Source organism: Buteo buteo, chromosome 13, assembly GCF_964188355.1.
Source record: "Buteo buteo chromosome 13, bButBut1.hap1.1, whole genome shotgun sequence".
Lineage (NCBI taxonomy): Eukaryota > Metazoa > Chordata > Aves > Accipitriformes > Accipitridae > Buteo > Buteo buteo.
In genome coordinates, this window is record NC_134183.1 from 1,218,360 (window position 1) to 1,238,805 (window position 20,446).

Genomic DNA, 20,446 nt, shown 5'->3' on the forward strand with positions numbered 1-20,446 from the left:
ACAGAATTCAGCTTAGTAATTGGTGTGATCTTGTTAGCGAGCATCATGCTCAGTGCTGCTCCATGTTCCTGCTGAGAAAGTCGTGAACATTAAAACTACAGCATTCTCAAGAGGAACTTGCATTTCACCTACTATAGAAGACGGTAGCTGGTCTTGTCCCTTCTCTTCCTGATTGTTCTCCATTAAGCCAGTGTAGCAGGAAGATGTTAGTACTGGCTGCAGTAGAGGAGGTGAAAAAGAGTTTCTGTTTGACAATGAATAAACAGACATTGTGTTGCTCCTTTTTTTTTTTTTTAAATAGGAAAAGAAGAAGAATAAAGGAAAGAAGGGTCCTTCCAGCTCCGGGGAGCAGGACTCTCTGCCTCCTCTAAGCACAGCACCAGCTCAAATGACAGAATTGCTTGATACCTGTGTTATTCCACAAGAAATCCAGACCCTGGGCAGTGAAGTAGCCCAAGCGGGTGCTGATGTACTTGCTGGTGACAGTGGAGGAGCACGTGAAAGCGATGGGGCGTTGGGTCACTTGGGAAAGGAAGCTGGAAGTCTGGAAGTGGTTGCAGAAGGCAGTCACGGCAGTGTGGATGTGATGACCCCACCAAAGCAGAGCAGCACGGATAATGTGGCTGCCCCTCCTCCTCCAAGCTCTGCGGCCCCAAAGGAGAAGGTGAGGGGTGAAAGTACCACAGTGTGCGGAGAAACGGTCAGGCGTAACGTGGAAGGGGGCAGTTGTTCCCCTGGTGCTGGCCAGCTTCCAGAAACCAGACCAGATTCCCAGTCCTCAGGCAGCAGTAAGAAACTGGCCTCAACAGGGGAGAGAGGGAGCGTGTCCTCTGGCTTGTCCCCTGGTACGGGAGTGCCTAAAAGTGAGCCTGCAACTCCTGGTGCTGAAGATCGAAGTCAAGGTGCAAAGACTCCACCTGTGGTCAAAAGCTCGCAGGCTGGGAAGGATAAACAAGATGCCAGGCAGAAAGTGAGCTGTTTGACTTCCAAGGTAAGCGTGTGAGTGAACGAAGGCTCTGGTGGGTATTTGGTTGAGCAGGGCAAAGTTTCGCTTTCTGATTCTTCCGTGCTCTCAGTAAAGCTGAAGACCATGAGGCTGGGGATATGGGGAGAAAGCAGGGAACACTACAAAGTGTTTATTTTTTGCGTTGTTCTCTCATGTGTGTTCTAGCACAGTGCTCTCACTGAGTGGTTGCTCGTTTACCCCCAGGAGCTGTGAATTGTCTCTTCTGTAGCCAGCTCTTCTAGTGAGCTCTGTTGGGTCTTCTCTGACGAGGAGATCTTTGTGCTTTGTAGGTGTCTGCGCTCCACTCGCCGACAGGCCTGTTAAGCTGTAAATTACTGTTGGTTATCTTTCATTTTCTTTACGCCCCATCTTTCTGGGGACCTGTGGCTTATTGACCTGATTTCTTGCCAAAGTGTTTGGGTTTGATTCCTCCTGCAATCACGTGCTTTTTTTTGTAACCAGTAGCTTCTCTCAGTGAGGGATTAGTATTGCCAGCAGTGTGAAGCTAGCTGGTATGCTGTGATTTCTGGGTATCCCCACCCATCTGAAGAGATGTTGGATATTTCTGTGGATGTTGTAGTTCCAGGGTCTCCTGTTTAATTGGGCATTGTCTGTCTTCCCATTGCAGAATGAAGTCACAAAAGAGGAAAAGAAGACCCCAAGTGAGAAAATGCATGAAGTAACTGAGAAGAGAAGTCAGACCAAAGGACCTGAAGTTGCTAGAAAAGATGGTGCTTCAACTGTAGCAGGCAGTTGCAAGGAGAAAAAGCAACAAAGGAACCAGAAACCTGTCAATAAGGTTAAAGAAAGGTGAGAACACTACTGCTGCTCCCCAGTATTCTTCACTTACAGGATTTGGTGCGAGGAGGACTAGAGGACTCCAGACTGAGGCAGGGGATTGAAGTACTAAGATTAGGTCTGCATGTGTCTTGGGTATGTGGAAATAGAATTGCCTCAAAACTGAGGTGAACTACTGCTCATGCAAAATGGGAGTTGCAGCACAGGTCATGTACTGGGTAATGTGGTACACCTGGTACTTGAACCTTTTTGGTTATCTGATGAATAAAAAAAAAGAGATTGCACTTTTATTTCTTACTTTTAAGAGCAACATGTGCTTCACACATGTAACTCTTTAGATTAATGGTGTGCAGAGCTGTTTTGATTTTTATAACTTGTTTTGCTTAATGTGTATGAGCTGGAAGAGGGATAAAGCGCAGGCATTTCATTTGACTGCTGGGTGAGGAATTCCTGTTGGCTTACCAATGCAGTGACCCAGATGCAGGTGGCCAGAGCATTTCATGCTGTCTTTAGGAACCCATTTTTCCTTTTTTCACTAGGCTTTACACTAGGCCTGCTATGTAGCATCAGTTTGAGTGAACTGCTGACAGAGCTTATGGGTCTTGCATCCAGTAAGCTGGTGGCTCAAATCTCATTTGTTTATAATGATTTGTGCAATTAAAAAAAAGTAAAAAATTAGATTTCTTTCTATTTTCTTTCTAATTCTTGTAGTTCTGTGAGCCGAAGTGATGGTGTTACAGTATATTTCCATGCAGTATTATCCAAAGACTTCAAACTAAACCCTGAGACCCATAAAGTGTTCATCAGGGCTGAAGGCATTTCTCCCTATGTAGACTGGAAGGACAACATTTGTGAGCTGAACTGCACCAAGTAAGTACCCTCTTGAGTCACACAGAGGCTCAGGAGTGTTTTGGCTCTGGAGAACAAAATGCAATGTGGCACTTCATTTAATACAGAAGACTGTAGCTGTATGTCCATAGGCGGGTATTGCTACAAAGAGTTTTCATAGTGGAGATAACGATTCTAAAACTGTCATCATGAGAGAATAATCACCATTCCTATTAAAAATTGAGTGATGCATGGAAAAGGAAGTATATAGATCAGCTGACATGCCCTTTGCTTCTCTTTGCTCTGTTTTGTGTTTCCCAGGTATCTAGGAGAACATGGATACCTCATTGAAGGCACTGTAACTCTTGCAAAAGAACATATAAATAAATGCATTCCTTACAAATATTGGGTTACCTGTGGTGAAGGGGATTATGAATTTATTTACAAGCATTCAGTATCAAGTGTTTATGTGAATCGCTGCTTACTTATAAGAGGCAACATTCTCAACAATGGAGGTGAGCTTTTCTGACTGGATCTGCATATTGGGACAATCCATGGTTTTTTTGGTGGGATGATCTCTAACTTCATATGGACTAGCATTATTAGCAGCCAGCACTGTCTGAAGTTGGAAGCTTAATGGGTCAGTGGGGGTATTTCTGTGGACAGCTGGAAGTGAAGTTATGCTTAAATGTGTGTATGTTTCTCAAATTACTGTTTTCCTGTGTTCTTGTCTGTGTGGTTATTCTAGAATGGCATCAGTATGATGATATTGTGTGCGCAAAGCCTTCTGTAATGAGAAACTTCTGGAAGATGATTTCTCGCAATAAAAACAAAGAAGTGGTGGAAGGGAAGATAATAGCTGCAAATATTATGTTAGAAAATATCTTCAGCATTCTTGGAACCTGGAGTCCCAACAACCTGAGAAACTTCTTCTACCAGCTGAACCAGTTTTATGTTGTTACAGTAGAACCACGTGTATTTGATGGTGGGGCAGTGCTATGGACAGAGTTAAACTTTGGTGTACAGCAGGTAATCTGTTTTCTTTTAACAGATACTAGTAAACAGGCATTCAGTTATTAAACACAGAACTTTTAATTTTGCTGTTGACCTTGTTGGGTTAATTTTGCTTTTCCATTCAAAAGGTTCAGGTGTGACAGACTCCGCAGGGATCCTTTCGGAGTGACTGCCACTGTCTGCCTTGGGAACTTCAGTCACACCTTTGCAATTAGGTGCTGTTCTGAATATCCCATATTGGTCAACAGCAGAGCTGTGATGTGGTGACTTCTTACTTGAGTGGGTTTTGTGTCTGGATATTCATTTCCTAAGCCTGGCCCTTTAGTTTTGCTGCCACTCACTCTGTCACCAACTTACCTGCACTTGTCTTTGATTCTAAACCTGCCTTTTCTTTTCTTTTTTTTTTTTCCTGAGACAAGCTTGTCCTGGTCCAGTTCTAAGCAGTGATGCAGACAGGGCTTCTGGAGTCCTAAATTTCTTACCTGGCATAATTATGAATTATGGCAGAAATGTCATGTCTTTTTGGGGGCTTCAGACCAGTGTTAGGGCTTTCTGCAGCCTCCTTCCTCCTGGTGATGCGGGAAAGGCCACAAGATGGCATACCCACCCAGCTCAGCAGAGCCCACGGGTGTTTCATGTCACTGCCAGTTTTCAGAAGGGTGATTTTGGTATCACCAAGCACTACAGTGCTATGGACCCCCTAGGCGTCGTTTTAGAGTAGCTGTTGGGGGCTGTGGGTGAGAACAGAAATCTCTCTCCCTTTGCTGAGTCCCAGCCAAGCCTGAGTCCACTGGGAAGCTGGAGTGTGCTGGCGGTGTGTAATGGTGACATAAGGCAGTGTTGGGTGTACAACTGCTCAGCAAACTGGTTCCCTTTTGAGATCTACCTCGGTCCCTTGACGCTCCTCAGCTCTGCTGGGTGTGGGAAGGTGCAGCAGTAACTGAGTGGTGGGAGCTGATAGCACAGAGAGGGGCACCAAACCATCACAGGTACTGGGGTACTACACCAGATGTTCTGGTGGTGGTCAGTACCACGTGTGCTTATATCTTGGTACCACCATGGTGCTGTGGGGTGTATAGGGCTATCAAGTGTCCTCACTGTAACCGGTAGAAGAAAATGGCTTCAGAATAAAAAGACTTGTTGGGGAACTAATGCTGTGGTTGGTTTGTTTCTTCCTTTCTTTATCCTAGGTGAATGATTTGCTGCTAAACTACATAATGAAAATAGCTCTTCCTTTCCTTGCACCAGAAGATGCAAAAGCATTGCAAGAGCACCTAGTAATAAAAAGTAAAGTAGCTCTGGGGCTCACCATTATGATAGTAGTTGATATGCTCAAGCTTCCAGCACTTAAAAGCCATCTGGCTGACCTGTGTAGCCTCTTGTGCTTGGATAAAGTGTCAAAACAAGCCATACTGGATGACATGCATCCTATCACAACGGCTTTTGAAGCAGTTGTTAGGTATGTATGTTACTAGAGCACTTATAAGGTAACTAACTGGGCTGGTTTTCCTGCGGGCATCACACCCTGTGATAAAACAATAATGAATTCAACTCTCTAGTGTCAGAGAATCAGAAAAAAATCAGATTTGAAGGGATCTTTGGAGGTCTCTGTTCCAACCTCCTGCTTAAAGCAGGGCTAACGTCCAGGCAACGTTGCAGCTGAGTTCTGAAAAACTTCAGGGACAAAGATTGTGCAACCTCTTTGGGGTGCTCTTACAGTCACATACTTTTCTTGATGTGAAAAATATTTTCCTTTTGTCCGAACAGGACTCCCCTTATTGCAACTTGTCACTGTTGTGAGAGTAGTAGATTTGAGTTAAAACTATTTTTTTTTCTTTATATATAAAAATCTTATTTGTTACCCTTTTCTGTCAAGCAGTTCCTAGCTTCTTACCTGTTCGCTATTCATACTTACAGACTCCAGCAATCAGGATCATCATGTGTTTACTCATTTAAATTTAAATGCCATATTTTGATTCTTCTTGCCCCCTCTGAAGTGCATCATTACATGTCTTTTGTTGATTTTTCTTCAGAGTGCCTGCTTATTAGACTTATCTAACTGCTTATCTGGCACTTGAATTTCTAGTTCTTCACTTGCACAGGTGCAGCTATTAAATTTCCTTTTGGAGGCCTTTGTAGTACTTCAGCTCAACCAAGGAGGCCAATAATTGTCCCTAGAATGCCTGGCTCTGTGCATCTGTGTCACCTGATCCCTGACTGGGGGATGCTCACATGGAAACTAAAGATAAAATATTGGCACTTCTTAGTGCTGTATTAGTAGGGTTTGTGCAGGGAGATTCAAGTAAGATTACAGCTTTGAGTCTTAAACTTTTACTGTATATATACTCTTCAATGAAGATTGAGCTAAAATAATTGCCAGAAGTTATTTGAAGGTACATAATGAAATTATGAGATGAAGCCTTAACCTGCCTGACATTCTTGAGTCCTGTAAAAAGCTATTTTTTTTACTCTGTGTTTGTTTTGGTTGTTTTTTAGTTTGAAGGTTTACCTGACAAACTTGTGCCAGAGATGCATTGATGAGCAAGTAGACCAGTGGGTGTGGATTCTTCCTCTTCTGCATTTCATTGCTGCTCCTATGCAGCATGACCACTTGCCAATGGAAGAAGATACCTGGGCAGGGCTGGAAGGGCTTCCATTTGCTGAAACAAGGAAGAAGCAAGATACGTGAGTTTTCCAGAATTACTAGTTATATCCAGTGCCTTGACGCTGTGTAGTTGGTGGTGATCACCTTACTTTATCTGTTTTTTTTCTCTCCCTTGTTTTTAAAAAATAAGAAACATAGCATGTTAATGGTGGATATTTGGGATATATGAATACAGACATATTGGTTGCTCAGAAATTATGGTGTATAGCAAAGCTGTGCAGTCTATTACCTTTCAGACACAAACAACCCTTAATTTTGCAAGCTGTGGAGCAGCTTGCGTGGTTGGTGATGCCTGATGTGAGTTAAAGCAGCTCATGATATGCGTTGTGCAGAATCTAAGCAAGACCTGGAGTTTATTTTCGTTGAGTGCTTCTGCTCAGTAGTTTGACACTGCTGCTGCGATCATTGGGTCTTGGGGTCTTCTACTGATCTTCAGCTGTAAATGAAAAAAGCACTGAAGAGAGAATGAGTCCTCTGTGGGCTGAACAAGCTCTTAGCCTTTTGTACCTTGAAAACCTGAAGATTTTGGTTTGTCTTTTCTCCAGGGGGACCCTACTGCAACTAATGAAAGAGAAGAAATACTTGATGGAACTGGATAAGACTCTGGTCAAGTCCTGGATCAGTGTGCTGCCCCTGGAGGGCCTGGCTGAATTTATAAAAGAGTTCTCCAGTGACTTGTTAGTTACTCTTCAAGGTGTTTCTTACAGATTAGAGAATGTTGACCTTCTGTGGAACAGTCCTAAGGTTTGTCTCTTGGCAGTTTTACCCAGCTGTTGTGGTTTAACCCCAGCCAGCAACTAAGCACCATGCAGCTTCTTGCTCACTCCTCCCTGTTCCCAGCAGGATGGGGAGGAGAACCAGGAAAAAAAGTGAAACTCATGGGTTGAGACAAGAATGGTTTAATAACTAAAATAAAATATAATAATAATTTTAGTGAAAAGGAATATAACAGAAAGAGAAATAAAACCCAAGAAGAAGAAAGTGATGCACAATGCAGTTGCTCACCACCCGCTGACTGATGCCTGAGCAGTGATTCACCCCTCTTGGCCAACTCCCCTCAATTTATATACTGAGCATGATGTCCTATGGTATGGAATATCCCTTTGGCTAGTTCAGGTCAGCTGTCCTGGCCATGCTTCCTCACCTTTTTGTGCACCTGCTTGCTGGCAGAGCATGGGAAACTGGAAAATCCTTAACTTATCCTAAGTGCTACTTAACAACAACAAAACCATCAGTGTGTTATCAGCATTATTCTCACACTAAATCCAAACCACACTGTACCAGCTACTAGGAAGAAAATTAACTCTATCCCAGCCAAAATGAGGACACCAACTAAGGCATAAACACTGAAACTGGGCTGTAGTATGCCTTTTAGCAGAACTGAATGTCACTGAAGGGAATGTCGCTGATAGCAGGTCAGAGCACAAATAGCTTAATTTAGCTAAAAGCAAAAATAGTTGCTCTGAAGTAGGAGACTCCTAAGAAGAGATGAGAGGGTGTATCTGTAGCAAAAAATGTTGCCATTGATGAGAGAAGGGTCTGCTTATCTGAATTTGCTCTTAGTTACTGATGGTAAATATTTTAATCCGGAGATCCTCAGATGGCTGCCTGAAATTGTTTTTTGCACAGCTTTGGGGGGTTTGGGCAAGGCGCTGCTGGTTTGAGAGATTTTCCTGCCTGTTGTGAAAACACTTGTATTTGTGTGAGGACAGCAGGAACTGGATGTTGCAACTAATGGTAATAAATTTGAAACCCCTAGATTTTAAGAAGTGCAGGTTTTGTTTGTAAAAATAGTAGCTACCTATATGTGAACTCTGACATCCAGTAAATAATTTTTGCAATTTTATAGAGTATTTATAAAAGAGTTGGAGAAGGCATGGAAGAATACTGAATACCCTCTTTCACAGCATCCCCTCAACTAATGAGAAACCAGTGTGTTTAAACCACAGTTTAATATTTCTATCTTTTCGTTCTTAGCTAGTAGAGAGTCTTCTAAAGACACTGCTTTGTACCTTGGATGAGAAACAGTACAGGTAACTGAAGTGCACTTTTATGAGAGCATAGTCCTTTTTATTTACACGATGCCTGCAGGGTGGGGTTATGCTTGTAGCTTGAATGTGTGCATTGAAATCTGTGTGAATAAAAGAATACTGTATTTCTATCCCTCTGTCAGATAGCAACACTTATTAAAAATACATCTAAGGGGGGGGGGTGGTTAGTTGCCACACTGTATTGAAATTGGTGGGGTGGTGTGTGTTTTGGTCCCCCCCACCCCGCCCCCAGCAGAAAATAAATTCTTCTTTATTCTTGACTTTCAGAGCTCTGGAAACTTGTTCTTGGCAGTCCTGCTTGACTTGTTGCCTCAAGCTGCACAAGAGGGTCTGCAAGTACGTGAAGCGGGGGGAGTGGTTCATGATTCCTGCCACTTCTGCCATGATGATTTCGAAGGTTGCCAAACTTCAGCCCACAGCGGTGAGTAGCAAGGAACCATTCGTGGGCTGATATGAGCGAGGTATCTAGAAGTACTACAAAAATGGTACAACAGACTGGTTTTAGATTGTATCCATTCTCAATTTGGAAAACCTCTAATACTCTAACCAAGATTGTGGTGCTTTCAAAAAGTTGTGAAATCATTTAACGATTTTGATTCTTCTTATTGAAAACAAGGTTAAATGCCTAGGTTGGCTGTTGTGGGTTTTGTGTTTTGTCTGGTTTTTTTTTTTTCTTTTCCTCACTTAAACATATGTTGTCTTGACTTCCTGGAATATGTGTTCTTAAGCACAAACTATTTGTGAGCATTACATTTTCCCAGCCTCCCTCTATCCTTTATTCAAGTAGTGGTGGGTCTCTGTTGCTGGACATGTTTGTGCTTTGGATGCATTTAGGCCTTCTTTTTTAGAAATATTTATTTAAATCACTTGTACGTTCCCCTCCTGCTTGAACTGTTCTTATTTATTTTTTTTTTCTTCTCCTGTGTGTGCAGCAGGTTCCAAGAGACGCTGTGCAGGAAGTTCCAGTGGTAGAAGTATTCACTGAAGCTATGAGACACGTTCAAACCTGGTTCAGAAATGCTTTAAACGACAAGTTATTGAAAGAACACCCGGAGCATGTGACGTTCTCTTTTTGTTGGGAGCTCTGGGTTTGTATCTTCTAATAATACGAATAAAAAGTGTTTTACCATAGCTTAACCATATAGTCTTGAGTCTAACAGGAACTGTAGCTGCTGTGGCTGGGTAAGGAATGAGATGGGGACAGGCAGTACAGACTACAAGCTGAGAAGCTGCATTGTTTTAAACACTATTGGGCTGAAAAGCAAAGGGCTATAATTGGTGCTGCTCAGCTCACCTTATTTCTCCTTTTTCTCGCTGTTCCAAGAGGCATTGCTGTGATGAGGAGCTGCCCCTTGGCGTTCAGCTGGAGCTGTTGTCTTGCTCACCCTATATGTTCTACTGGCTGTCTCTCAGGCCTTCCAGCAGGCAAAGCACAGAGCAGCTCCCTACAGTCTGACTCACTCTGCTCCCAGTCCTCCCTGAGAGTGTCCAGCATCAAAGTGGAAGTGGTTCTTCCAAATGTGTCCTTTAGCAACTGGGACATTTTGACACTGTTTGGGCTTAGAAGCTGCCATTTGCAGCTCTGGGACTGCTCTTTTTTTCTTCTGGATGGAAACATCCGAAAGGACTGCAGACTGTCTGAGGAGTGTGGGGCCTCTCCTCAGCATAGTTCTAATTTTCTTATTTGAATGTTAAATCTCAGTACTTAGTGTTTTGGGTTTGTTTGCTTCTCAACTGCAGGCCTGGGATGCATTTGTGAAGATCAGCTTTCCAGATGAACAGTTCACTGAGAGGTGGAAGAAAACTTTGCTTGCAGATCTGGAGAGAAGAGTTCAGGAGGTAGGGTGGACTACAGTCAGTCACTGCATGCTGGTGGGCCAAGTTCAGAGCAGATAGACAGTCTTCTGCTGTGCTTACAGAATAGCTTCTAGAGCCTGAATGGACAAGCGAAAATGCTGTGGCTTTGGTCATAAAAATTGCCATTGCTGTTATAAACCATGTTATGGATGCTCAAAAATTGGACATGAAAATGTACCATGCTGTATTCTTGATGTCAGAGACTCCAGTAGCCTGCTAGCCTGGCTGCAGTGCTGGTCTGCTTCTAGCCATGGCTGATACCCTAATGCTTTAAAGGAAATTGTACATTTCAAGCAATTACCATCCATGTAGTTTTAAGAAACAGTGGGTGTAAAGTAAGCACCCAAGGATTTAGAGGGAAAAAAAAAAGTTGGCACTTGTCTCTTTTCATTCATAGTGCAGAAACTGTGTTGTCCAGGCTCCCAAATGCACACACTGTGTAGGTCCCTTCTAAACTGAACTTGTATATCTCATCTTCTTTCTACATGAGTTGCAAAATTTGTTAAGCCGTTGATTTTCATGGTATAATCAGGAAACAAATATTTCCTGGTGGAAGCTTGGCTTGCAGAGATGCATATTAAGTAATCAAACATTTTGGATGGGAACAATCTAAAAGATTTTCCAAGCATTTATTTGTGTTCCATCTCTCTTCCAGGCCCTGATAAATGGGCTGATGCTAGGCTCCACTAGGAAACTTAAATTTTTCGACTTAATTCCTTTTATTGTCTTAATAGCAACACTCCTTCATGCTTTCAGAAGAGACACTTTGGAAACTTTTAAGTTGATAAGAAATCTCCCTTTTGCCCTCTAGGAGCCTCCAGTTAACCAAATCTTAGTCTACTGCTGTCAGCACTCCCAATTTGCACAACTTGACTCTTCCCTTGTCTGCTGTTTCAGTAATTGTGCCACAGAGGCTGTAACTGCAGCTTGCCAGGTATTGTATTTTCCTTCAAGGTAGGAAAAGAAGTCAAATTTCCTGTTGCATAGAAATCCTTTTGCATAGTACAGGGATGTGCATTGTGGTGGAAGGAGAATTGTACATTCAGTCTCTTATTGCTTGAGTTGCTGTGGATTGTTAAAGTTTGTTAAACCAACAAAAAAAATATTGACAAGAAATCGGGAAATGAGGATCCACTTATAAAGCATCCATGAAAAATACTTGTAATGCTTTTGCCATCATGGTTTCTGGTGTCATTCGTGTCATATGGCTTTTTTGGAATATGCCTCAGCACTGGAGGTGTGACTTCTTGACATCAGTGCCTGATCCCAAGACAAAGATAGATGCAGTGTAATCCAAAACACTGATGCATTCTTCCCTTCTTCTGTGTCTTATATGCCTTGTGCAGACTCAGAGCAATCTTCTTGAGAAGTTGTCTTCCTACAACATGGGCCGATTCAGCCAGCTTGTATCAACTATCATTGTGAAGTCGTGGCCCATTAAGAATGGGCAGCCTGAGGATGATTTTGATGAGGTTTTGCACCATGTGCTTACGTGGCCTGACATCAAACATATCTTCAGCTTTAATGGTATGTCTGTTAGTTGTATTTATAGGAGTCTATGAAAAGCTGTTCGCTGCCTTGCTGTTCCCACTTTGCAGAGCAGTAAACAAATATATAAAAATTGTCCTGCTCTTGTTTTATTCCCCACCTCAAAGCTCAAGGTATTCAGCCTGGTTTTGGAGAGGAAAGGCTAAAGAAGAGGGAGCTAGTATTCCTCTTGTGATAATCCACTGCAGCCACTTCAGGATTTGTACTGGACTGCTGAACCTGTAGATCAAGTGGATTTGTAGAGCATAACTTCCTTCTCAGAGAAGTTCTAACAAGTTGTTGCTACACAAAAATGCAAAAGTGTTTGTCATGTGAATGGATCAAAATGACTTGTGTTTCCTCCACAGGTTTTGGGTATGGGCTCTCCATGGGAAGGTGTCTGAATTGCTCTCCTGAGATTCTGGCTGTTTCTGTTCAGCAAAACATGAGGGGTTGGAGGGTAGTGTGATGAGTTCACAGGCTTTTGGGTAGGGATTTGAATGGGAAATGGAAGGACTCTGTATCATGACACTGAATAGTTATTGATTCTGCCTAGTTTTTGTGAAGCAGGGCTGATCTAGGTTTTACATGCTTTATTTCTGGAACAGGAACAAACACAAAGCTCCTAGAAAAACTTACGGATGAAGCAAAGAATGTCATGGCCATAGCAGACTCTGTGTTCATTAGTGTCACCGATGACATCCAGAAAGGGTGTATCCTTGTGAAACATCTGGAAGAGATTTTCCAGCATGAGAAACAGTTCATCTGTATCTGGGAGATAAGTAAGAGCACCATTCAAATGCGGCATTGTTGGTTTACAGCATCATTGTAGTGATCGATGGCCTACTCTGTTAACCTACTTCAGTGATTAGTAATGCTAATTAGGTACTTCAGCAGTTAGCAGTGTTGCCCTTGTCTTTGTCCTTTATATAGAGCTCCCAGCTCCAGTTTGTGTTGTCTGCATTTCACTGTGTTGTTTGTGACTCTGCAATTCCAAACCTCAGTTATGGGTGAAGGGGTTGGGAAGTATCTAAGTATCTGCTTTGTGACTACCAATGAGTTTTCTTTCAGAGCACCAGCAGCTGTTATGTGAAAACAAAGAACTACTCCAGAGTGAACTGAAAGAATTGCTGCAGAGGAGGCAAAAAGAATTAACACTTCTCAGAAAAGATCAAAAAGCAATAGGAACCTTTCTGAACATGTGTAGGAAGGTGCAGGCATCTGTGAAAGGTAGTGTTCTGGGGGAGCAATTTGAAAGTGGCAACTCCAGAAAACATAATTTTCTTTGAAAACGACTGGGCTTTGTAAACAAGCTTTATTCTAAACCACAGCAAGGATGAGGAGGGGTGGGGGAAGTAAACCTAGAGCATTTGAGGGATCAAGTGAGTGCTTATACACCAAATGATATTTGTAGGGGTCCACATGCATTTTGCAACTTGGCAGATTAGATGAAGTAAGCTGGACACAAGCCAGACATCTGATCTATCTCTGACTTGTCTCTCTGTTTTAAAGTGGATGTAGGTGAACTGGAACTACAACACTTGGAAGATCTTTGCTCAAAAAGACTAAATACAGTTGTGAATGTGGGAAAGAGACCCCTACAGACCTACTACAACTTGAGCCCAGAGCTGAAAGAATTTGTCCGGAAAATGCACTCTTTTAAGGATAGCCTGATCTTCCAGCAGTTCTGGGAGGAAGCAGCGCAGGAGGCAGGAAAGGACTATAGAAGTTCAGAAGAAGAAGAGGAAGAGGAGGAAGAGGATGACAACATTGTTCCGGCGTTGGACCTTAGTGATGTTTTCTGCAGTCTAATTTCCCCTTGTTTTGTGAGCTATGAAAGGTTGTATAATGATCTCAGATCTGGAAGTCTCACACTTTCTGCAGTTGATACAATTTTTCAGGAATTCACAAATCATCCTGAAGATATCAAAACTGAACTAAATACCATATGTAAGCTTAGACCTGAAGAAGACAGACACTGGGTTGATCAGCGATTTCAGCAGATCCAGCAATACCATGAAATGCATTTAACTTTTGATGCTGCGAAGATCATTGCCAATGTCAGAGAGATTTTAAACCTCTCTGGTGACTTCAGTATCCTGGAAAATTTGTTGGACATAGTAAGTATCCCCTTCTTCAGCTCTGTACTGTCAGGATGTTGGCTAGAAAGCTTGGGTAAATCTAAACCTTCCCTTAAGTCTATCCCAGTCTGTTGAGAGCCATTCCCTGTCCCAAAATGCTTATTTGAGATAAAAATTAAGTGTTCAAACAAAGTGCTTTTGTGTAATCTTGCCTAATAGAGAGAAGGTGGTATTCCTCTGTTTGGGGTGTAGCTTTGCAGAGGGCTTTCCCTTCCCTGCTGGAGAACAGGTTGTATTTCTCGTTTCCAGACTGAATGTTTGTTTGCACCGCTTGCTTTGTAGACAGAAAAGCTTGAAACATACAAGACACAAAAGCTGGATTCCATCAGCCCTGAGCTTATGCATGCCAAGAGACTGCTGCAGGGGATCACTGTGAAGCGTCGTGGGTGTCTGAGGGAGCTGGCCCAGCAGAAGGAGTTTGTCTGCTGGGTCAGAGAAGCACTGAAAGGTGCGTGCTGCTCATCCAGAAATTAGACAGATAGTACTAGAAGGGATGCCAGTTTGTGTGGGGGCAGAAGGAATGCCATATCCCTGACTCATCTGCTATCTGCTTGATGCCTTCACAGCTTCTGGTGTTGATAGTTACAAGCATCTCTTACAGGTTTCAGTCTGGAACGTGCTATGAAGTAGTCCCTTTAAACATGCCCGTGCCACTGTAGTCTCATGCAGTGCACAGTAGCTACCCTGCCTGATAGCTGAGCTTGGTCTGAAGGGTTGTAATAGCTGCTACTATTCAGTTCAGACTGGTTATTTAAGAGAACAGAGGCCATCCATTTAACAGGATGGCAGTGGTCTGATTAGTTGTGTGTCTGCCAGCTTGGTTGTCTTACATGCACAGAGACACACACCCTTTGCACTGCTTCCATCCTGGCTGTGAATCTGCTCTTCATGGCAATGCGGAGAAAAGCCAGGGCCAAGGATGTCCTTAATGTGGATGAATCACCTGGTAAAGTTGCTAGCAGGATGGGTGGAGAGAAGTTGCACAGGAGGTGCTGTTCAAAGGCATTCTTTCTGCATTTTCTGTAAAAGGTGGTCATGTGGAATTGCATTAAAGCTGCCTCATTTGTTGTTCATTCATGTGTTTATCTCATTTAAGGTACAAATGAGCTGAAGGTATTTGTAGACTTGGCATCCATCTCTGCTGGGGAGAACGACATGGATGTGGACCGTGTGGCATGTTTCCATGACACTGTGCATGGCTACTCTTCCCTGCTCTATGAACTTAGGCCAGAGTCAGGGTTTAAGGACTTCATGCACTGCTTGGGGAAGCTGTGGCGAGCCCTGGACAGTGATGAGAATCTTCCCAAGAAACTGGTGAGTTCTGCTGGAGCAGGTCCTCTCTGCATCCTCTTGCTTTTCTGTCTTCCAAGAGTGGCTGGAAGATTGACTGCACAGGGCAAATTACACTTGTGTGGGGGCATCACAGTAGCTCTTGTTATTGGAAGAAAAATATCTTATGTTTCTGTGGCACAAAAAATGTACTAGAGCAACTGTAACTGGTATAGCATGGATTTCTCCAAAGCACTGCTGAGGCTTTCAAGTGTGGCATGGTGTAGCTTTGCTCTTACAGGAGGTTGAATGATGATGCAAAACAGTGAAGGCAGATGTCTGGGAACTCTGTCTTATTTTTTTGCAGCAGGGCATGTTTCTATAGCAAGAGGCATTGAAGCACTGTGGGCTCTGTTTGTTCAGCCTCGTGTGGTGTTATTAAAGAACAGCTGTGCAGAAAGATTGGGCTGTGGCCAGCAGTCATTCCTTTTCTTGCCTTCCCCATCCTGAAACTCTTAACGCTAGCCCAAGCTGTTTGTCCTGAACACACATGTAATCCTGGAAAGAAGTGCTAAGTCAGAGCGATTAGGGCAGTGCCATGTCTTCTCTTCCCACAGCATGCTTCAGCTCAACACTTAGAGTGGTTGAAAATAGTGAAAGAAAGCCATGGGTCTGTGGAGCTGTCATCACTGTCGCTGGCAGCTGCCATCAACAGCAGAGGAATATATGTTCTCAGAGCACCAGCTGATGGCCAAAAGGTGAGGCTGCTTGGCTTTCCCACCCCTCCTGCAGACAGCACTGCTGGCATGTTGATGACTGTCAGAAATGTGCCGTAGCTTTTCTCTCACTCTGCACAGTTCCTTTTTGGGGACTGCTGCCTCCGAAGTGCTGCCCTTGCTGGGCATAGCACTGCCTCAGGGTGGAACCTCAGTCCACATCGGCGTTATTGACTTATTCTCTGGCAGGTTTCTTTGGACAATGTTGTGCATTTCACCCTCCCGAGGAGCTCTGGGGATAATGAGGCATCACGGAAATACTCCCTGGCAGAGCTCCGTGAACTGCAGAACAAACTGATGCTCATGTCAGCAAAGGGAGAGCAAGGCTTGGAGGTGGAGAAGTTCTCCGAGGTCAGATTTCAAACCCAATGGGTTACTGGTGTTGAGGCTGGGGTTGGATTTTACCTTGAATATCAGCTTTTAAGATTATGGTTTACAGCTGAGCTGCTGGGGGTGAATGGTAGCAGGCAGATAGATGTTCCTACCTCTTTGGTTCCCCGTTAAGGTGGAACTAAGCTGGAGACTGGGCTGTGGACTGGTACCATCATCCTCTGGCTGCACTGGGGATGCTTTTGGCTGGGAGGGTTGCTGTGCTTTTGTAGCAAGCTGGGGATTCCTTACTGGGTTCCTGGGGATACTGCTGTTAAAAAGCCACAGGGAGTCTTTTGTTACTGTACAAGGCCTGACACACCTGGCTTGGAACCAAAGCCTTTATTTTGATTGAAAGTCTTTCCTGTGGTTTCATAACTGGACTTGTCTTGGTAAATCAGCTTAGTTTTTTTTACCTCTCTATCCTCACACAGATTTTTTCCAATGTCCAAAGACTTGCCCAGGCCTTTATAGACCTTTATTCAGCTGGGAACATGCTCTTCCGCTCCTGGCTTGCCCATGTGTATTGTTCACCCGAAAAAGAATCATGTGTTCTTATAGACTTCTCTTTGGGACTGATCCCAGTGCTAGAAGGGCGAGGAGATATGGCAGCTGTGCTCCCAGGCCTCTGCAAGACAATGGAGAGTTTCCTGGAGAGTTGGAAAAGCTTCATATATGAAAAACGATTCCAGCATTTCTACCTGAACTACTACACTGCTGAGCAGCTGGTCTATTTGTGCACAGAACTGGGGCAGGGGATGCCCAGCCAGAATGCACTGATGATGCTTTCGTTCCTAAAACACAACTGTACTGAGCAGGATGTCCTTAGAGCTTCCAGGAGTGAGGTGCCTCCCAGCTCCAGGAAGGCTATTTCTGACTTCCAAGTGATGCTGGATGGAGGGAAGGATCTGGCTGCACGGCTGAAGTGCATCTGGGAGTGCTACATGTGCAATATGGGCTCCTTTCTTCCAAACTGCCTGGATATTGATACACTTGGTGGGTGGCTGAAGAATCTGGCCAGCTGGGAGAGAGAGCATGTTGCACGAGAATTTCCACGGGATCTTCTGTCTGTTGGTCAGCCCAACCTCATCGTATGCCCTCGCTCTGAGGTGCTCACATCTGCTCTGGCTGTTTACATGAACAGCCCCAACCAGCCCCTTCCCACTTTTGACGAAGTTCTCCTGTGCACTCCTCAGACCACTGCTGAGCAAGTGGGGCTCTTCCTCAGGAGGTGCCTCATTCCCTGCAGCAGAGGAGAGAAAATTTACACCATGTTGTATGCAGATGAGCTGAGTTACGATGTCAGCTGCAGAGCAGAGGAGCTATTCCAGCACCTGCAGCGCTACAACAGCACCTATCGCCTCATCATTCTGTGCAACTGTGAGAGGGAGCACAGCTACATCCCTTCTGTCTTCAGCCAGTACAAAGTGCACATGATACCCCAGAGGCCACTAGCTGAAATCCAGCGATACCTTCAGCACCACTACAGAGTCGCTCAGCCTTCAAGCTCAGCTGCTTCTGTGTTCAAGGGCAATATGTGTGTTGGGATTGTGTCCTCCAAAAGAGCTGGTGTGGGTAAGATGTCACATGCAAAGTGGGGTCTGTTGAGTGTTGAAAACCAGAGTGGGGTTCACCTTGCCAGGGTTTGTGTCCAAGTCATAAGCATCTAGTAAAAAAGAATGATTCGGACTACAGTCAGTGGAGTGAGGTGAAAGCTGTAAGGGCAGCTTGTCTTGTCCTGAGATAGGCATCACTAGAGATGGTTCATTTTGCTAATCTGACACCTGTCTCTTTCTACTGACTTAAGTCATTAACATAAATTAGATAGCTAATGCTGGATAAGATGAATCTTACCTCCTGAGGTTAAAATATGCCTGCATGAAAACGTGTGTGAGGTGGGACAAGCGTTGTAAAGCCTGCCTGTTTTTTCTTGCATAGGAAATGATTGTTGGCTGTCTCTTAATGCAAAAAGCTAGAGGACATTAAATAAAACTACTTGGCAGGCTGAAAAGCAAACAGAATAAGGTGGTTCTTCAAACAGTGCTTAGTTAAATTGTGGAACCTAAAGCTTTACACAGGCTTTAAAAATTATTATAGTCATGAGAGAAACATCCATCAAGTGCTATTAAACACAAAGGTGCTATCTCTGACAATGGGGCTCCTGAGCCGCAAATCACTGAAAAAAATACTGGGAAAGAGTCACTGTGTGTCAGCTGCGTTTCTACCTTGTTCTTTAGCTGTTGTCCCCTGTTAGAGATTAGTAGTCCAGTAAGTGCTTTTGCTGTCCAGCTGTGTGTGTTTCTTGTATAAACTTAGAGTCTGAAGTACCTTTAGTGCATGCATACAGGAGCAACATCAGACCTCGCATTTTCCTTACAGCAGCCATTCTTGGGCTTTGATACGGTACCACCCCAATGGAAAAGGTTAGGCTCAAAAGGGAAAGCATGCTACATTATTTTCCAGGGATTAGTGAAAAAAAATCCAAAACAGTTTTGGTAACAAATGGCATCCTTTGTCAAACTTCAGAAATCCAGGGCAGCTCTCAGGTGTTATCTGTGAATGGCTGCTGCCTTAGCTTCAGACTGGAAAGCTATATAAACCCACCTTTTTTGTTACATTACAAACCTTTCATACTGCTGAGGGTGAGTTTAGAGCTTCCAAAAGGTTGGAAGAGACACCTTTACCCAGATACCCATAACAGGGAAGTATTTGAGGAATGAACCTACCACAGCCAGCTCCTGCACTACATACAGCATAAAGGGTATGATGGGATGTAGCCAGTGGACATGGGACAGTCTTTCCATTCACCGTGTTAATCTGGGAAACAGCAGATGCAGAGTATAGCCAGCCTCAGGCAACAAACCCAAGTCATTGACGTTGCCCGAATGCTGGCAAAACTAGTTTCTACAGGATAAGTTAGGAAACTTGAGGGTACTTTTATCTTTGATAACAACCATTCCCCCCCCCCCCCCATGTTTTGACTTAGAAACAACCACATAATAGCATAGATTCAAGTCCTAATAAAAAGTAAAGCCTTTCTCAGGTAGTCTAAGCAAAACAAGCCATGTAGATAATGACACCCTTCAATAGCCAACAACAGCAATGGCTTTGATTCCAGGCTGCAGCTACTCTAGCCAGATTTAAGCATTCTTCTGGAATGCCTGTTGGGAAGGTTCAGAGATTTCATGTAACAGAAAGAAGGAAGTCAAATGTTTATGACCTTAATATGATGTATTTGATCTTGATAGCTTTAATTCTTTTTGTGTTTTTTATGACAACAGGGAAATCTCTCTATGTGAAGAGGCTACATGAGAGACTGCAAGAAGAGCAGCCTGACAATACAAAACTTCTGAAAACAATCAGGCTAATTGAACCAGAAGTGGATGAAGATAAAGTGCTAACATCTCTCCTGCCTTTTCTGAAGAGAGAACACCAGACAAAGCCCATGATATTCCATTTTGATATCACCTCTTCAGTAAGTACATCCCTCCCACAGCTGCCTTGTCCTAGAAGTTCAGTGTGGATCCTTGCAGAAGCTGTTTCTTTAAAGCTTTTATTTCTTAGTAAGCCATTTTGCTAGGTAGTGTTTTCTAATTATTGTATAAGTAACATAAAGAACTCCGTACCATCAAGATGGTTGAACTCTGGAACAGGTTGCCCAGAGAAGCTGCAGCATCTCCAACCTTGGAGATATTAAACCTGACTGGACATGGTCTTAGGCAGCCTGCTCTAACTGAGCCTGCTTTGAGTAGGGGGGTTGGACAAGATGATCTCCAGACATCCTTTCCACCCTCAACTGTTCTATGATTCTGTGAAGTTACGATGAGTAAATAAATATGAAATGCCTTTGTCTTTTTCTTGTGATAGGTACAAAGTGGAGTTCCAGAGTTTCTATTCAAGCTGTTGGTTTTGCAGTATCTGACAGATAATAATGGAAATATGTGGCTACGACAGAAGTGCCATTTGTATATCATTGAAATCCTTGAGGTATCGCCAGTGCCAAAGAAAGCAGCAAGACATGTATGTACACAGAAATACTTGATTTCTTTGAATTTCTCGGTCATTTTGCACATATGTCTGTATATAGCTGCATATGAGTTGTAGAGACTATAACTGTAAACATAGCATAGGAATTCCCTGTTTGT

At 43.5% G+C, this 20,446-nt stretch overlaps 1 protein-coding gene across 7 annotated transcripts in view; it reads left to right on the top strand.

Annotated features, from left to right (window-relative positions):
• Positions 1 to 20,446, top strand: part of RNF213 (ring finger protein 213) — a 57,781-nt gene that overhangs the window by 7,514 nt on the left and 29,821 nt on the right. For 4 of the 7 annotated variants that reach the window (XR_012652608.1, XM_075044153.1, XM_075044157.1 and 1 more), the window contains exons 6-29: positions 302 to 991; positions 1,635 to 1,816; positions 2,516 to 2,674; positions 2,954 to 3,147; positions 3,381 to 3,661; positions 4,837 to 5,105; positions 6,143 to 6,331; positions 6,857 to 7,055; positions 8,289 to 8,344; positions 8,630 to 8,783; positions 9,295 to 9,450; positions 10,103 to 10,201; positions 11,031 to 11,153; positions 11,566 to 11,746; positions 12,355 to 12,528; positions 12,818 to 12,976; positions 13,259 to 13,866; positions 14,170 to 14,335; positions 14,984 to 15,201; positions 15,774 to 15,914; positions 16,122 to 16,283; positions 16,736 to 17,876; positions 19,583 to 19,776; positions 20,169 to 20,321. Coding sequence is in view for 6 of the 7 variants with exons in the window: in XM_075044153.1 (XP_074900254.1) it covers positions 302 to 991; positions 1,635 to 1,816; positions 2,516 to 2,674; positions 2,954 to 3,147; positions 3,381 to 3,661; positions 4,837 to 5,105; positions 6,143 to 6,331; positions 6,857 to 7,055; positions 8,289 to 8,344; positions 8,630 to 8,783; positions 9,295 to 9,450; positions 10,103 to 10,201; positions 11,031 to 11,153; positions 11,566 to 11,746; positions 12,355 to 12,528; positions 12,818 to 12,976; positions 13,259 to 13,866; positions 14,170 to 14,335; positions 14,984 to 15,201; positions 15,774 to 15,914; positions 16,122 to 16,283; positions 16,736 to 17,876; positions 19,583 to 19,776; positions 20,169 to 20,321 (6,048 nt within the window). In the remaining variant the exon portion in view is untranslated. Of the gene's footprint in view, positions 1 to 301; positions 992 to 1,634; positions 1,817 to 2,515; positions 2,675 to 2,953; positions 3,148 to 3,380; positions 3,662 to 3,774; positions 3,926 to 4,836; positions 5,106 to 6,142; positions 6,332 to 6,856; positions 7,056 to 8,288; positions 8,345 to 8,629; positions 8,784 to 9,294; positions 9,451 to 10,102; positions 10,202 to 11,030; positions 11,154 to 11,565; positions 11,747 to 12,354; positions 12,529 to 12,817; positions 12,977 to 13,258; positions 13,867 to 14,169; positions 14,336 to 14,983; positions 15,202 to 15,773; positions 15,915 to 16,121; positions 16,284 to 16,735; positions 17,877 to 19,582; positions 19,777 to 20,168; positions 20,322 to 20,446 lie in introns of those variants that run through there. The other 3 variants (XM_075044156.1, XM_075044158.1, XM_075044159.1) reach the window with 3 other exon arrangements.